At 40.9% G+C, this 17855-nt stretch overlaps 1 protein-coding gene across 2 annotated transcripts in view; it reads left to right on the forward strand.

The window, feature by feature from the left end:
- Nucleotides 1–1770: 1770 nt before the first annotated feature.
- svopa (SV2 related protein a) overlaps nt 1771–17855 on the forward strand; it is a 33838-nt gene continuing 17753 nt past the window's right edge. The window contains exons 1-5 of one of the 2 annotated variants that reach the window (XM_007238269.4): nt 1771–1929; nt 14884–15047; nt 16018–16103; nt 16259–16357; nt 16698–16769. In XM_007238269.4, coding sequence (XP_007238331.3) covers nt 1895–1929; nt 14884–15047; nt 16018–16103; nt 16259–16357; nt 16698–16769 — 456 coding nt within the window. In that variant the 5' untranslated portion in view covers nt 1771–1894. The remainder of the gene's footprint in view (nt 1930–14883; nt 15048–16017; nt 16104–16258; nt 16358–16697; nt 16770–17855) is intronic. The other variant, XM_015602717.3, reaches the window with a different exon arrangement.

The raw sequence follows: 17855 nt of genomic DNA on the forward strand, positions 1-17855 counted from the left end.
AAATCTGTACATAAGAAAGCCTGCAAACAATTTGCTGAAGACATATCAACAAAGGACATGGATTACTAAAACCATGTCATATGGTCTGATGAGACCAAGATTAATTTGTTTGGTTCAGATGGTCTCAACAGGTCTCAATTAGGTGAGGAGTACAAAGATAAGTGTGTCATGCCTACAGTCAAGCATGTTGGTGAGAATGCCATGGTCTGGGGCTGCATGAGTGCAGCAGGTATTGGGGAGTTAAATTTAATTGAGGGACACATGAACTCCAGTATGTACTGTGAAATACTGAAGCAGAGTATGATCCCCTCCCTCCAGACACTGGGTTGCAGGGCAGAGTTCCAGCATGATAACGACCCCAAACACACCTCTAAGACGACCACTGCTTTATTGAAGAGGCTGAGGGTAAAGGTGATGGACTGGCCAAGCATGTCTCCAGACCTAAATCCAATAGAACATCTTTGGGGCATCCTCAAGTGGGAGGTGGAGGAGCGCAAAGTCTCGAATATCCGCCAGCTCTGTGACATCGTCACGGAGGAGTGGAAAAGCATTCCAGTGGACCTGTGAAGCTCTGGTAAACTCCATGCCCAGGAGAGTTAAGGCAGTTCTGGAAAATAATGGTGGCCATTCAAAATATTCACACTTCAGGAATTTTCACTAAGGGGTGTACTCACTTTTGTTGCCAGGGGTTTAGGCATTAATGGCTGTATATTGAGTTATTTTGAGGAAAAAATAAAGTTACACTGTTATATAAGCTGCACACAGAATACTTTTCATTGTATAATTCCGTTGCATTGGAAGCCTGTGTGTAATATTTTAGATTTCATATTGATCTTTTTTTATTACACAAACCAACAGTTAAAATGTTCTGAAAAAGTGTTCTTAATCACCTTAATTAAATTAGTAAAATTAGTTATTTACTTTCCCTCAATGGCTCTAATACTACTGTTTCCCAGTGCAGTGGGCAGAACAAGTTACTCTTTCATTGGTTTATAAACTTGTTCATTGGCTGGTTCATGGTCTATTCTGATGGAAAACAGCTCTCAAATAGTGTTACGTGCAACAAAACATTAAGAAATAAAGAAAATGCATTATGTCCATTGTAATGGATGCAGGGTCTGAAAGGGTTATGATGTGTTCAGGTCCTCCTCTGAAATTTCTACTTGAGGTTGGAGGTTATAATTATGATTTAACATGGGTTTAAGTGTTTTTTGGTCACGCCATTAGGAAAATTCTTTCTTTCTAGTTTTGGTCTATAATCATAAAAAAACATGAGATTTATTATGCCCCACTCCAAGAGAATAAAGCGAATAATGCTGCAAGAGAATTGTTTAAAAAACTGTTTAAAAATATCTGCGCATAAAATAAATATATGTGCACAAGGCAACTCTTTTTGGGTCCTTCTAATTAACTTTTTTTGCTATAACTTAATAACATTAATACAAGTTGCCCTCAAAACTAAACTCAAGAACAACCTGCACAGCTTAAAACTATTGCTAATAAGCAAGTTTTACCGTTGACCCCTTGATACTGACACGCCCCAAACTGTAAAACTCAGAACTCTAAAAATCTGAGTTTACCCCGGTAAATACGAGTTTTGGTGGCATTTATGCGCTCTCATCTACGAAATTTCCCGGACGACTTGACGGCAGCATTTATTTAAAAACGGTTAAAACAAAAATCACAAGCAGCCAATAGGACCGCGACAGGGGCTCCAGTCGGCCAATAGAAGTACAGGAGGCGGGGCTATGTCGCAATACGGGTGGGGAACGGAGAGGAGGCAGCCCACCGCAATGTGGCTAATGGCCGATAGCCGTCCATGGTGCTGAAATCACGGCGAGCAATTTAACGGCGATGAACCAGAGGAGCGAACACGCAGACCAACAGCACCGCCATGGACGATGATCTGTTCCAGTTAAGACAGCTGCCGTGAGTCTCACATTCTCTCTTTACCCTGTTTATTTCAGACACCCGGCCCTTTACACCGCGGCTCTCCCGCACTCTGCTGCCCGGTAAACACGCTCACCCTGCGGGGAGCCGGACAGCAGCCGCTCCGACCTCATCCGGATAATCAGCTAACCGTGCTACAGCGTTTCAGGAGACATTTCAGGGCTCGGGGGAGGTTTTCCGTGGTTCAGGGGGGCGAGGGCGTGTGATTGTTGTGTAAACAGAGCAGCGCCCTCCTCTAGCGGCTGTGATGATGATCTGCTGCACGGGGTTAACGCGTTAACGCGTTCTCACAAAGCCGCTAACCCAGCTAGCTAACTCAGCTAACCTAACCTAGCACACACTGTGTTATTACAGCCGTGCTGTTCCTGCTCTTTATTACAGACAGTATCTGTAGAAAGAGGGACGGTGTGTTGCACTAACATAGTGTGTGTGTGTGTGTGTGTGTGTGTGGACTATCCACAGAAATCACGTGTGTATGGAATAGAATAGAACACCACCAAGCCTCAAAACACACTTTGGACACGCGATTCCACAGAGATCCATGTAATCACAACAGCCAGTGGAAATGGAGGAGCTACTGAACCTAGCTGTGAATACAGTTAGGTCCAAAAATATCCTATAAAGCATTTAGGATTTACAATCATTTTTCTATTTCAATGTCATTTTAGGGACTCAATTTTTAAGAAATTTTTAAGAAATAAGTATTTAATTATTTCTCCCATTTTTTCTCCACAAATTAGCTAGGCCAAATGTCACACCCATTCAGCTGTAAATGTCCCATCAATAGTGATGCTACAACACAAGGAGGGTGAAAACTAGCACATGCCTCCTCCGATACATGGAAGTGAGCCATCACAGAGTAGCATCACAGCGCGCTCGGAAGAAAGCGCAGCGACTCGACTCCATTAAATCAGCTCACAGATGCCTAATGCTGATCGACATCATCCAGGAGTGATGAGGGGAAAGACTGCCATCTACCCATGCAGAGAGAACAAGACCAATTGTGCTCCAGCAGCTGATGGCGAGCTGCATGACCTGATCGTAGTGGCAGCATTAAGCTCTCTGGACCACTCGGCACCCTGGACAGAAATATTTTACCATAAATGATCATTTTTAATACTTTGTTGAGAATCTTTTATAGGCAGTAACTGCCTGAAGTCTGGAACCCATGGACATCCCCAAACACTGGGTTTCCTCCCTTATGCTGCAGCTGTCTTCAGTTGTTGCTGGTTTGTGAGTCTTGTTTCACAACTGTGCTGGCTTCTTTAGAGGTTTTTGGCTTTTTTATTAATGATTTGCAGCTTGTGGTGAACCCTCTGTATTTGCTCTCATGAAGTCTTCTCTTTATAATAGACTGAGATACTAATAACCTACTTCTTAGAGAGAGTTCTTCACTTAAGTGGATGTTGTGAAGGGTTTTTCTTCAGCATGCAAAGGATTCTGTAATCATCCACCACTGTTTTCAGTGGACATCCAGGTTGTTTTGAGTTTCCTAGTTCCCCACTGTACTCTTTTTCCCCCAGTATGTACCAAACTGTTGATTTGACCACTCCTAACATTTACGCTATCTCTCTGATGGATTTTTTTTCAGGCTAATAGTGGTCTGTTTCTCTTCCATTGAGAGCCTCTTTGACCACATGTTGTTGGTGCACAGACACAGCTTTCAAATGAGATGACACCTGGAATCAACAGCAGACCTTTTTCCTGCTTAACTGATGACAGAATAATAGGGAATAGCTCACGAATCATATGAAATTGCTTTTAAGGTAATGTGATCATTTTTAAACCAAAAAATAATTTTAATTCCTAAACGCTTCATAGGATAATTTTTGTTCTTCAACTGCATTCCAGTGTGTTGGCATGCAGAGCACAAATCATAAAGATTGAGTCACTAATCTAAACATTTTTTTGGCCTAACTGCATATAGTGTTCAAGTTCAGGGTATACACCCAGCCTGCATGTGATGTTCACGTGGGTGGAACAAGGGTATGGTGGGTGCCATGAGGGCATAGGCTCTGGTGGCTTTTTGCAGTTACACAGTTTGTCCTTTCTAAATACGCCCTATCATTAGATCCATGGGTTTCATTTAGGCTCAGTGTGCAGATTACATCCCAGATGTGGCCCTATGCAACCCCGCTTATTACTAACATCTACACTGTATTACCAGAAGTACATGCTAAAAAATTAGCATATTGTGATAAAGTTCATTATTTTCTGTAATGTACTAATAAACATTAGACTTTCATATATTTTAGATTCATTACACACAACTGAAGTAGTTCAAGCCTTTTATTGTTTTAATATTGATGATTTTGGCAAAAAAGTAAAGAAAAAACAAAAATCCCTATCTCAAAAAATTAGCATATTTCATCCGTCCAATAAAAGAAAAGTGTTTTTAATACAAAAAAGTCAACCTTCAAATAATTATGTTCAGTTATGCACTCAATACTTGATCTGAAATCCTTTTGCAGAAGTAACTGCTTCAGTGCGGCGTGGCATGGAGGCAATCAGCCTGTGGCACTGCTGAGGTGTTCTGGAGGCCAGGATGCTTCGATAGCGGCGTTAAGCTCATCCAGAGTGTTGGTCTCGCATCTCTCAACTTTCTCTTCACAATATCCCACAGATTCTCTATGGGGTTCAGGTCAGGAGAGTTGGCAGGCCAATTGAGCACAGTAATACCATGGTCAGTAAAGCATTTAGCAGTGGTTTTGGCACTGTGAGCAGGTGCCAGGTCCTGCTGAAAAATGAAATCTTCATCTCCATAAAGCTTTTCAGCAGATGGAAGCATGAAGTGCTCCAAAATCTCCTGATAGCTAGCTGCATTGACCCTGCCCTTGATAAAACACAGTGGACCAACACCAGCAGCAGCTGACATGGCACCCCAGACCATCACTGACTGTGGGTACTTGACACTGGACTTCAGGCATTTTGGCATTTCCTTCTCCCCAGTCTTCCTCCAGACTCTTGTACCTTGATTTCCGAATGACATGCAAAAAATGCTTTCATCCAAAAAAGTACTTTGGACCACGGAGCAACAGTCCAGTGCTGCTTCTCTGCTTTTTCTTTTCTGTGTCTTACCCTCTTGCTTGAGGGTGTTAATGATGGCCTTCTGGACAGCAGTCAGGTCGGCAGTCTTACCCATGATTGTGGTTTTGAGTAATGAACCAGGCTGGGAGTTTTTAAAAGCCTCAGGAATCTTTTGCAGGTGTTTAGAGTTGATTCAGATGATTAGGTCAGTAGCTCGTTTAGAGAACCTTTTCATGATATGCTAATTTTGTGAGATAGGAACTTTGGGTTTTCATGAGCTGTATGCCAAAATCATCAGTATTAAAACAATAATCTAAAATATATGAAAGTTAAATTTTTATCATTTTATCATTTATTTCATTATGGAAAAGAATGAACTTTATCACAATATGCAAATTTTTTGAGAAGGACCTGTATGTATTCATTTGCCTTCATACTTTTATGAATTGAGTGACATCTTATTCTTAATCCGTAGGTTTTAATATTATGTTAAATAACCATTTGAAGCTATCACATCTTTAGGTCCTCAGGGAAGGTTTTACACAAGGTTTAGAAGTGTGTTTATGGAATTGTTTGGCTATTATTCCAGAAGTGTGAGGTCAGACACAGATGTTGGATGAGAAGGCTTAGCTTACAGTCTCTGCTCGAATTTAGCCCAAAGATATTCTGTTGGCTTGAGGTCAGGACTCACCAGATTTGTTCATACAAAATTATGAGCATTACATTTTACAACCTCTTAGAATGTGAAAGCATTAAGTGTTCCTTTCACTGGAACTAAAAGGTGAAAAATAACCCCACAACATATTCCCCTCCACCAAACTTTACATTTGGCACAATTCAGTCAGACAAGTACCGTTCTCATGGCAACCACAAAACCCAGACTCGTCCATCAGATTTTCAAATGGAGAATTGTGATTCGTCACTCCATCGAACACTTCTCTACCACTCTAAATCACAGTGGCGGAGTGCTTTACACCCCTGAATCTGACACGTTGCATCGTGCTCAGTGATGTAAGGCTTGGATGCAGCTGCTCTGCTATGGAAACCCATTCTATGAAGTGCTCTCTGCACTGTTCTGGAGCTAAGCTGACACTATATAGCTGAGTTGTTGTATAAAGCTGCTAACTAAGCTGCTTACTCAATACATTACAAAAAACAACTTTTGAATAAACTAAGACACAATGTGATATGTAATAACATAAAGCGAAAATGAACTAAAACAGCATGCAGGCTCTCAATAAACACACACAGTCAATAATGTACTCCTAAACAGAAAAGCACAGCACTCAGCTCGCAAACAATTAACCACTGAATTAGTCTGCCGCAGGTGCTCCGTTGAATCACTTTGGCGAATGTCATTAGCAAGGTCACTTCTGATTGGTTCTGTCTGATTGGAGCTGTCACAGCTGTGCTTAAGTGTTGGTACAGTGTTCTTGGAGGTAAATGCCTCATTTTTACTCTTCTTTGTTACATCTGACCTAATGCTGGGCAGTATGAGTAAGACTGAAACTAAGACTTTGATTACTGTAGATTTTTCTTGCTGTGCCACTTAAGGCCTTAACTAGAACTGTGCCTGTGGTCTTCCATTTCCTCACTATGTTCCTCACAGTGGAAACTGACAGCTGAAATCTCTGAGATAGATTTTAATATCCTTCCTCTAAACCATGATGTTGAACAGTCTTTGTTTTCAGGTCATTTGAGAGATGTTTTGAGAAGATGCAAAGAAAAAGGAGAAATACCTCCAATTGGCGCCTTAACCTTGTGTTGTGTGTTGCAGCAGTTTAAAGGTGTTTTTTCTGAAACAGAGGCTGATTTATTGAATAGCAGTGTTTTATGCCATGGTGATGTAAACCTCTTTTGACTGTAGACAGTGACACTGGTATTCCAGTGTCAGCTTCCAGTTCATGGCAGGACTGTTCTTTGGGTTGTTCCTGACCATCAAGTCTTAGTAACTTGTTCCTATATATTTCTCCATGCTCCATTTGCATAGCCTTGCTCTTGTGGTGCCGTGTTATTCCTGAGACCATGATCCACTCAGAGAAGCCATGCTGCGTCCCATGACTAATTTAAACCTTCACGGTTGGATGGTGCTGTTATGGAATGACCTGCTGCTTTGTCCAATTTGCTTGTCTGCAAGATGATGTCACTAAGATCTTACAGGCTGTATACATCTCACGATCACAAGTGTTGGTTCTCTGGGCTGGTACTTAGTACTAAGTACTTAGCTAAGTAGTTGGTAAGTTGGAGGAAGAGACTGAAATAAGGGCCCTAAGGGTAACCAACCACAGTCTATGCAAAATGGTTTGCATTAATGAAGTAAATGTAATTGGTTACTGGGGCTGGGTACTGTTTTAAAAAAGTTTGATACTGGTACTGGGATGGTACCTTGAATTCGGTACCGAGCATAAATGTGTGCGTTTTATTAAGAACAAAAACTACACTGCTAGCATCAACTGCTTAAACTACAAACATGTATCCCTAAGCATATTACTGGATGCATTTCAGTGTTTGAGTCCTTTTTAAAGGTCTCATTCCATCATTTTTTCATTCTTTTTTAAATGCGTTGTTGTGGTCTTTAATATGAGTGAATGCCATGTGAGCTGTTTTTTGTTAAAAAATGTGCTCAGGTGTTTCTATTTAGCCCTGCTTTAGATCACTGAATTACTGTTTTTTGAAGAAATCGCCTCTGATTGGCTAACAGCACTGCAGCAGAGAACGCCCACCTGACCCCCCCCCCCCCCCCCAAAAAAAAAATAGTTGACGTAGACTTCTGAGCCTTTCTTGAGGCTATTTCTATCCTTTTTCTGAGGATTTTGCTTCTCGTTGATGAAAGGCTTTTTTCTAGCTTTACATGACTTGAGCCCTGCCTGTAGGAGTCTGTTACTAACTGTTCTTGCTGTTCACTTCACCCCAGCTGCCATTTGCTATTCCTTTTGTAGGTCACTTTATCTTGCCGTTGCTGACTGACATTGGAATAAGATGACGGTCGTCCCGGTCAGTGGAGAGTGGATTTTGCCCTCTGCCGGTCTGTAGCTTTGAACTGCAAATGAACTGCTGTCTTAGAAATTTTAAGAATGGAAGCAACGTGACGTTCACTGTATCCCTCTGCCAGTAAAGTCAGATTGGAGCCCTTCTTTTCCTCACTCAAGACTTTTCTTCTTTTTTTTCTTTGGCATGGTTAATAGTTATTTTTTTTTATTCCAGTTACTTTTGAGCTATTCCCAGCACTTGTTCTGCCTTCCAGCTTGTTCTATTGCAAGAGGACTGTGATGACCACAGCAGTGTTTTTTATCATTTTCCTCGTTAAATAAGATTTGCTTCAGATGATCACCTGATGATCACCACCAGAAGCACATTAAGTAAAATGAGGTGTACTTGGGCTGGAATTCAACTGACACTGGAATGGAATGGCTGTCATACATGTAGAGATGCTGATTTTTAGAAAACTTCGCAGTGGTCTCTTAATTTTTTCCAGAGCTGTGTATAAATGATCTAAATTCACTGCTTTCAACAGATTGCCACTGCTGTCCACACACCTCCTGTAGTGATTAGGCTTTTCGTCTCCACAGTCCTGCAAGATCACAGTGGGGTATAAATCTGTCGAGAGTGTTGCCATGACATCACTTGAACTCCCTCACTCCTCAACCCACTCCACCACTTCATGAGCAGTGTGGCGTCTTGCATTGTCTTGCAGTGGAAGATCAAGTCATTTTTGAATGCACCATTAGCATATGATGCAATCTGGACATCTGAGAGCACAGTGTGTGTGTTTGGGAGACGGATGAAGCTTTAAATTACTAGTGGATACAGTGAAAATCTGTTGAATAGAGTTAGAGATATTAATCATGTGTTTGTAACACATATTGACTGAACAGTTCAGAACTTGCTGATCTTTGTGTCTACAGATATCCTCCTCTCCCAGTTTTTAAAACTCTTTGTTGACCATTATTAGTGAATACTGTAAGGTGATCCACAAATTAGTCAGACTTTTCAAGATCTCCTGTTTTGTAGTTGTATAATAATGACAGACTGTAGTTCTGTATCTGTTTCTCTGTGTATTTTATTATTATCCTCCTCCTTTTACCCTGTTCTTCAATACTCAGCATCCCACAGGAGAGGAAACGACCACAGAGCAGCTTTTATTATTATTTGGATGGAGGGTCGTTATTCTCAGCACTGCAGTGATTAGCACTGATTAGCATGGTGGTGGTGTATGAGGTGTTAGTGTGTGTTGCTCTGGTACAGTGTTGTTCAGATACAGCAGCAGTGCTGCTGGAGTTTTTAAACACTGTGTTTAATCTCTCACTGTCCTCCACTCTATTACACACTCCTACCTACAGCTGAAACACCCTGTAGATAAAATAAAGTCAGAGACAGAAGCTCTGAATCTGTTGCTGCACAGTTTACAGTGGTGGTGATTCTCTAGTCCTTCATCAGTGCCCACAGGACGCTACCCACAAGATCCTGCCTAAAGGACACTGCTCACAGAACACTGCCCACAAGAACCTCCTCACTGGACGCTGCCCACAAGAATCTGCTTACAGGACACCGCTCACAGGACGCTGTCCACAAAATACTGCTTACAGGATGCTGCTCACAGGACGCTGCCCACAAGATACTACTTACAGGACACTGCTCACAGGACGCTGCGCTTAAGATACTTTTTAAACGATAGTTCTTACCGGACGCTGCCCAAAAAATACTGCTTAAAGGACGCTGCTCACAGGACGCTGGCAGCAAGATACTACTTACAGGATGCTACTCACAGGACGCTGGCAACAAAATACTGCTTAAAGGGCGCTGCTCACAGGATGCTGCACACAAGATACTACTTACAGGACACTGCTTACAGGATGCTGTTCTCGTTCCAACAGTGAAACTATGGTGTTTACAAACTTCAGCAGCACTGGTGGTAGTCATGATGTCATGCTTACGGTGGCCGAGAAAGCCCAACGCAGTGCAAATTGAAAAGCGCTGCAAAAGCACAAAACACATCCATCAAAATTACAACACAGGCGCAGCAAATAGAAAAACGCGCTGCAAATAGAAAAACGCGCTGCAAATAGAACCACAACACAACGGAAGTGAGTCACAACACAACGGAATTTTCCCGGGGGACCTTAAAAGATGCTGTACCAGCTAAGCTGCGTCTTCAGTAACGTCTCGGACTTCACTATGTGTACAAAGGACAATAAGTGGCAAACAAGGCGTTTTGTGAAGCAGAACTTTTAATAATATGCACACAACCGTGGTAATCACAGGTAATAAACATAACTTACTTTTCAGAAGCTTGTTTGCCACTTATTGTCCTTTGTATACAGCTGGTACAGCATCTTTTAAGGTCCCCCGGGAAAATTCCGTTGTGTTGTGACTCACTTCCGTTGTGTTGTGGTTCTATTTGCAGCGCGTTTTTCTATTTGCAGCGCGTTTTTCTTTTTGCAGCGCGTTTTTCTATTTGCTGCGCCTGTGTTTTAATTTTGATGGATGTGTTTTGTGCTTTTGCAGCGCTTTTCAATTTGCACTGCGCTGGGCTTTCTCGGCCACCGTACATGCTTGATCAGTGTAGCTTCTAATATAAAGACACATATAGTTTTATAAGCTTATTTGAAGGGTATTTTAACTGCTTTGTTTGTAACGATATGATGGACCAACACCAGCAGATGACATGACTCTCCAAACCATCACTGATTGGTGGAAACTTCACACTAGACCTCAAGCAGTTTGAACTGTGTGTCTCTCCACTCTTCCTCCAGACTCTGCTCCCTTGATTTACAAATAAAAGAGAGACATGTCATCTGCTGGTGTTGATCCACTGTGTTTTATTATCAAGTCTAAAGTCAGTGCAGTTTTGTTTTCCCACAAAATCTTACAGCACTTCATGCTTCCCTCTGCTGCTGACAACTTTTATAGAGATGCAGATTTCATTTTTCAGCAGGACTTGGCACACTGCCTACACTGCCCAAATATATTTAAATTAAATGATCCGGACAACAAATAAAAGGAAAATCATAAAATTATTAGGGGTGCCCAAACCTTTTCATACCACTGTAAGTGTTGAAAACATCTATATACAGTACTGTGCAAAAGTTTTAGGCACCTAAGCAAATTAGACTAATTCATTTATCTTAGCAATACAAGTGTTTTTGCATAAAAAAAGCACCACATATGATTTCAACAGGTGGAAATAAACATAAATACATTAAAAAGTAACAGGAATTTCTAATTTTTAGATAAGTAGGTTGTATCCTGAGCCAAGCTGAGCAAAGTTTAGTTCCACATTTCTCCTGGATGCCCTCAGCCAGCATATGCATATGTTTCATCAGCAGCTCACCTGATTGAACTCTTTCTCAAATAGTTGGTGGATTAGTCATTTGTAAAGAGTTGAGAAGTTATTAAGGTGTTGTTTTGCCATTCAGGTAAACTTTCTGTTGTTTTTTTCTTTTGAATTTTCTTTTTAGTGTGATGTTTTGTACCTGTGGCTTGTTAATAACATCACATCAAGCGGGGGAGGGTGTGTACTCATTAGTGAAGTGCTATATTGGGAGGAACTATTTAGTTTAGACATGGAGAGTCTTAGCTTAGACACGAAATGTTCTCAAGAGGAATTCATAACTTTTTAAAAAATGGTGATACTGTACAGGTTAGATACAGTAAGTTCTCCTGTTTGGTATGATATGTGTGTAATGTTACTGTGTGTTACTCTGGTCTTCAGTTATGAGCCGTTTTGTTCGCCTCTTTCATGTTACTGTAAGTGGAACTGTAGCATTGGGTTAAATTAATCAGTGTTCATTATCTTATTGCATTATTTTTTCTGTGATTAATTCATAAAAATGAATGTGTTTAATTATGCAACCATAATACAAACATAAGGCTCACATCAACAAACTATATGGGGAAATATATTAAATTAAAGGCATCAAGTGGCTCATAATGTTGCCAGATTGGGCTGGTTGTGTTTCAGATTGTCTGGGGAATTTTTCAGTAATTTTTGATCAAGTGTCTTATGAAAATACATTGAACACATGAATAATACACACATGTATTGCTTTTTTCTAATGAATTATCTGTATATATTTAAGATATCAGCAGTTTTATTCCATACTGGAATAAATCCTGTAATATTGCTGATATGCTGAACATATCCATTGCTGGATTTGAAGCATATTTTACCTGATTTAATTCCACAGATTTCTTTCATGAAAACAGTTTTTTCTTGAGTGAGTAAAGTGCTTCTGCTTATTTACAGTAAGCCTAGAATTACGAATTTTGCCAGCACTAAGGCTGGACCCTTAGCATTAGCGACTAACTGCTGGCTGTTACACAACAGTGCTACACTGAGGAACCTTAAGTGCCCCGGTATGTCAGGGTGATATTAGCTAGCAGTTCGTCCCACTTAGCTTGTTTTAACACTGTAAACACGCAGCCTACAGTCCGATATACTCAACTCTGAACGATGAAAGAGCTAGTGCTGTTAGCAGCTAATGCTAATGCTGCTCCAGCAGTGCTAGCTAGGATTAGCAGCAGGGTACAGGCCGATAATACTCACCTCTGAACGGGGAAATAGCGGTTAGCGGCTAATGCTAATGCTACTCCAGCCCCGGTGCTGGATAACGCTGTATTTCAGCGGAGTGGCTTTACTGCTCCTTAATACCTGACTGGTAGAATTTATACATAAGGTGCACCAGATTATAAGGAGCACTGTCGATTTTTGGTAATATGCAAGGATTTTAGATGCGCCTTATAATGTGAAAAATCTGGTACTAGATATGGTACGGGTGCTGTCTCATTTTCTTCTTTCTGTTTTTGGAGACTGCACCATGACTGATGCAGTGAAAGCTTCCTGCAAATTTTGCTGATGCTGATGCCGTTCGTCTGCTGCTCTAATGCAGTGTTCCTGGCTCAGGGCCCAGCTGCTGTCCGACGGAGCGGTGGCCAGTGGCATTCAGTGACATTGGCTGAGACGCCAGGCCTGGCCAGCAGATGCAGAATTCTATAGGCAGTATTTGTAAACAGCACGTTCCTCTCTGATCTTCTGTGCTCGATTCCTCAATTCCAGTCCTTTCTTTGGCTGATTGCTGTGCGGAGGCCTGTGTTTAATTACAGCACTGGTCTCAGTATGAGCTTTTTATTCAGTCCTGATGATGTGATTACAGTTATTAGAGATGCTGGATGTCTTCAGCGAGATCTCTCTCTGCTTTTTGAACAGTTAGAAACGGGTACTTGCACTCCAAACGCAGAATTACAGTAATTACAACTCCAGCTTTTCATTAAGATGTTCTGTTCAGGACTTAGATCAGTGGGAAAGCTTTTTCGAAACTACATTTGCATGAGGAAGGCTAGGCTACCGGTAGCGACCTCATCACAGCAAAATCTGGACACTGTATTATCTAACTGTAACAACAGAGCATTGATAATCAGCAAGTTAAAAATATATACAGGGGTTGGACAATGAAACTGAAACACCTGTCATTTTAGTGTGGGAGGTTTCATGGCTAAACTGGAGCAGCCTGGTGGCCAATCTTCATTAATTGCACATTGCCCCAGTAAGAGCAGAATGTGAAAGTTCAATTAGCAGGGTAAGAGCACAGTTCTGCTCAAAATACTGCAATGCACACAACATTATGGGTTTAAAGAGGACAAATTGTTGGTGCACGTCTTGCTGGAGCATCTGTGACCAAGACAGCAAGTCTTTGTGATGTATCAAGAGCCACGGTATCCAGGGTAATGTCAGCATACCACCAAGAAGGACCAACCACATCCAACAGGATTAACTGTGGACGCTGTAAGAGGAAGCTGTCTGAAAGGGAAGTTCGGGTGCTAACCCGGATTGTATCCAAAAAACATAAAACCACGGCTGATCAAATCACGGCAGAATTCAATGTGCACCTCCTGTTTCCACCAGAACGGTTCTGTCACCACAATAAATGATTGTGGTCTAAAACCAGGTGTCTCTGTTTTATTGTCCAACCCCTGTAGATAAAAATAAAAATTGCTGAAGGATGCCATATGGAACCAGTATACCACCATGCCCAATTATATCTCATCTTGTATCCAGGCTAAAGACACCCACAGGAGGATTAGAGGATCTTTTAATTGTACAGTTTTCAAAAACTTCAAATTTGTAATAATACAAATATCATCAATAAATTTACACATATTAAACTTAATTCCATTCTAGGAAACTCCTTAGTGCCTCATTTTTTGTCAGCAGCCAGATCATCCAGAGAGGAAGCCATTCTGTCACCTTGGCAACAGACTATTTCCCACAACACTTCTGCTGCTGTGTGTCCTTACGTAAACTCGTTCTGGAAAACGTGCTGTCTGTTACGCTTACCAGGATGCATGAATCATGATGCTGATTGCTGCTATAATTCTGATCTGAATTAGAGGTAGAATTTGATTCCGTACTTGTTGGAATCACTTGCAATTTTCATGCTCTACATTGAAATACTGTAGGTCCAAAGATTGCAGATACCTGTTCATTTAACATTTTATCTGAAATCAATGGTATTAATAGGGGGTTTGCTCCCCCTCTTGCTGCAGTAACAGCTTCTACTTTTCTGGGGATGCTATACTCTAGGTGTTGGAAGAATGCTGTAAGTATCTGATCGCAATATGGTTTATGGCATATTATTATTTGAATACAGTGGCTCCTGGGTGAGATAAATTACACAGGATTGAGATGGAGAAACACTGCTCTAGCAAATATACCTGATTTATCATAGCAACCCCCTAGCTACAAATGATTTAACACATAACACATTTTTAATGCATATTTCACTTTTAAACAGTGTGGCATATGTACATATGTATTTGATGTGTTGTTGGTGTTACTTGCCAAACATTGTTGTAGTTGTAATCCTAATGATGATAATAATAATAGTGTTTGTTTCCTCGTTTGTCCAGCAGTGTGGTAAAGTTTCGGCGCACTGGCGAGAGCACCCGTTCAGACGATGAGTTCGGAACGAGGGATCAGATGGTGCAGGTGGAGGGAGGACACGTGGACATGGACTCTGTGGCTCTGGCTGACGGAGCTCCTGTACCCAGAGAGTTCGCCAACCCCACCGACGGTAACACCTCAAAGCCTTCCCTCTGATTAGCCCCATCTTTTTGACATTGGCATAATGTTGGTAATTATTATTAAACCTGTGGAATATAATCAAGAGGAAGGTGGATGATCACAAGCCATCAAACCAAACTGAATTGCTTGAATTTTTGCACCAGGAGTAAAGCAGCACAAAGTTATCCAAAAGCAGTGTGTAAGACTGGTGGAGAACATGTCAAGATGTATAAAAACTGTGATTAAAAACAGGATTATTCCACCAAATATTGATGTCTAGGTTGTATTCAGTCAGTGGATCACCTGTGTTTTCTGTTGCCAAGATAGCAATACACCAGAAATGTACCTGAACACACCTTATTTCCAGACTACCACGCCCATCACCCTGTTTGCAGGGTGTAAGATAGCAATTAGCATCACAATGCATCTTGTGCACCTTGCTCCCAAGTTTACCAATTGAGATACACAATTTTAAAAGCCAATGCCAACTCTGACTTAACCCGTCACATTCTAACCCTGTTCCTTGTCCTTCCTGTCCTATCTCTGTGTTTTTTCAGTCTCCTTATGTTTCCCTAGTCATGTGCTTCCTATCACATGGCTCAGTTTGGTTTTTTCATGTCTCCACCCCTGTTTTCTGTGCTTCCACCTGTGTCATTGAACCTCCGCCCTCATTACTTTCCCCAGGTGTTTCCTGTTTTCTGTTCTTGTGTGTATTTATGGCTCCTGTGTTTCTGTGTTGTGGTGTCTGTTCCTGTACACTAGTGGATTTTCTGTATCCCGTTCTTATGTTTTGTTTTATTTCCTGTATAAATAAGTTACTTGCGTTTATGTCTGCTCATCATGTCCTTCCTGCAGCAACCATGACAAACTTCACTATTTTGGTAAAGACAGTATTCTGTTGCTGGTTGCTGGTTTTGTGATGCTTTACATGCTTTTGCTCAGTATCAGTTAATGAGCATCACCTGTGCTGCTCTCTCTAGATACCTTCATGGTGGAGGATGCGGTGGAGGCCATTGGCTTTGGCACATTCCAGTGGAAGCTCTCCATCCTTACAGGACTTTCCTGGGTAAAACTCAGATTTTTATTATTAGCAGTGATGTAAATGCAGGTGTTCACAGATGTTCTCGGAGCACTAACTAGTATAGTATTTAACAGATATAGCAACCATGAAACTAGCTGATGTGTAATATGAGACGTGTGATGCCTGATGTTTGTGTTTAGATGGCAGATGCTATGGAGATGATGATCCTGAGTATCCTGGCTCCACAGCTTCACTGTGAGTGGAGACTGCCCAGCTGGGAGGTGGCGCTGCTTACATCGGTACAGTTTTAAAGCTCCATTATAACACAAATTAAATCTCCACTGAGTTCCTCTAGTCCAGTGCTCACCAGCCCTGGTCATGAAGATCTACCTTAATGCAGAAGGCGGTTCTATGACCAACCTGTCTCACCTGCTCAAGCCAGTTAACATCTTCAGTCTTTAATTATCTGGATGAGGAGCATTAATGTCAGGCAAGCTCTGTAAACTTGTGAACTAAATTCTGCAGGACTGTAAATCCCCTGGACCAGGTTTGACGACCACTCTGCTAGTCTTTAGAAGAAACAAATGACATGCATGTCTGTCTGTCTGTCTGTCTGTCTTTGTTTCTTCTTTGGTGTAGGTGGTGTTTATTGGAATGATGATCAGCTCTTCATTATGGGGAAACATATCTGATAAATACGGAAGAAAAACAGTAAGTATTAATGAGACATGACCTTCAAGATTCACTCCTTCTCATCACCAGCTCCCCAACTCCCAAAAGTGTAGGATAGACCAAAGTCATTCCAGTGAACACAGTTTCACTGCTCCACAGCACAAAAACACAGTATTAGAGAATCTATTATCCTAAAATTGTTCATTTACTATCTGTACTTACAACAAATCCCATAATGTTTTTTATTCCTAATGATATGAATGCATACAGCTGGCTAGCTGGTGTGGGAATGTACAAAAGACTAGCTTCCAGTAGTCAAAAGCTAAAAATACAGTCTTAAAGTGTCAGTCTGTATTATTTTGTTTCTAAACTGAATACAGACGCATTTCTGAGAGGAGAAGGTATAAAACATTATGTTTAATGGTACCAGTGTGCTGGAACGTCCAGTCCCATGTGGAGAAACTACAGTTGTATAGTTGCACTGAATTAAGGATTTAAGGGCATTAATAAATGGATTTTTGTTTGAAAAAAAGATTTGCTCCAATCAGACAATTTAAGTTACAAATTGCACTTATATAGTTATATATTTTTTACTTTTTATAGTTATAAAATATGTGCCCTGAATTTATTTTTACAACTTTATGTTTACAAATGTATGTTTTTTTGCTATTACTAAATGGAATTACAACAGTTTTAATATATATATAAATGCCCTTGATTTAGAATAAATGCTGAAGGAACTGGTGTCCCAATACTTTTGTCAGTATAGTGTATATTACCCTGAATCATCTGGATTATTTTTCTTTCATGGTTAGGGGTGTAATGGTATGTGTATTTTTCGTGAACCATCACGGTAGGGGGGGGGGTCACAGTTCGGCTCGCATAAACGCAGGCAGAATCCACTGTACAGCCTATTGGAGATTCTTTCCCTCTCTCGTGCGCGCAATCTCTCTTTCTCTCTCTTTCTCTCTCAATATATTTAGTAAAAATATTTGTAGTTTAAGCATTAGTTAAAGTAATGCTTTTGTTTTTGTTCTTAATAAAGCACAACAATCAGGCTCATTGTTTGTTTTTTCCAACATGATTCAAAAGATCCTCTCATGGTGAGAGTAGGAGAGAACCCTG

This window comes from Astyanax mexicanus, chromosome 22 (genome assembly GCF_023375975.1).
Source record: "Astyanax mexicanus isolate ESR-SI-001 chromosome 22, AstMex3_surface, whole genome shotgun sequence".
NCBI classification, from domain to species: Eukaryota; Metazoa; Chordata; class Actinopteri; order Characiformes; family Acestrorhamphidae; genus Astyanax; species Astyanax mexicanus.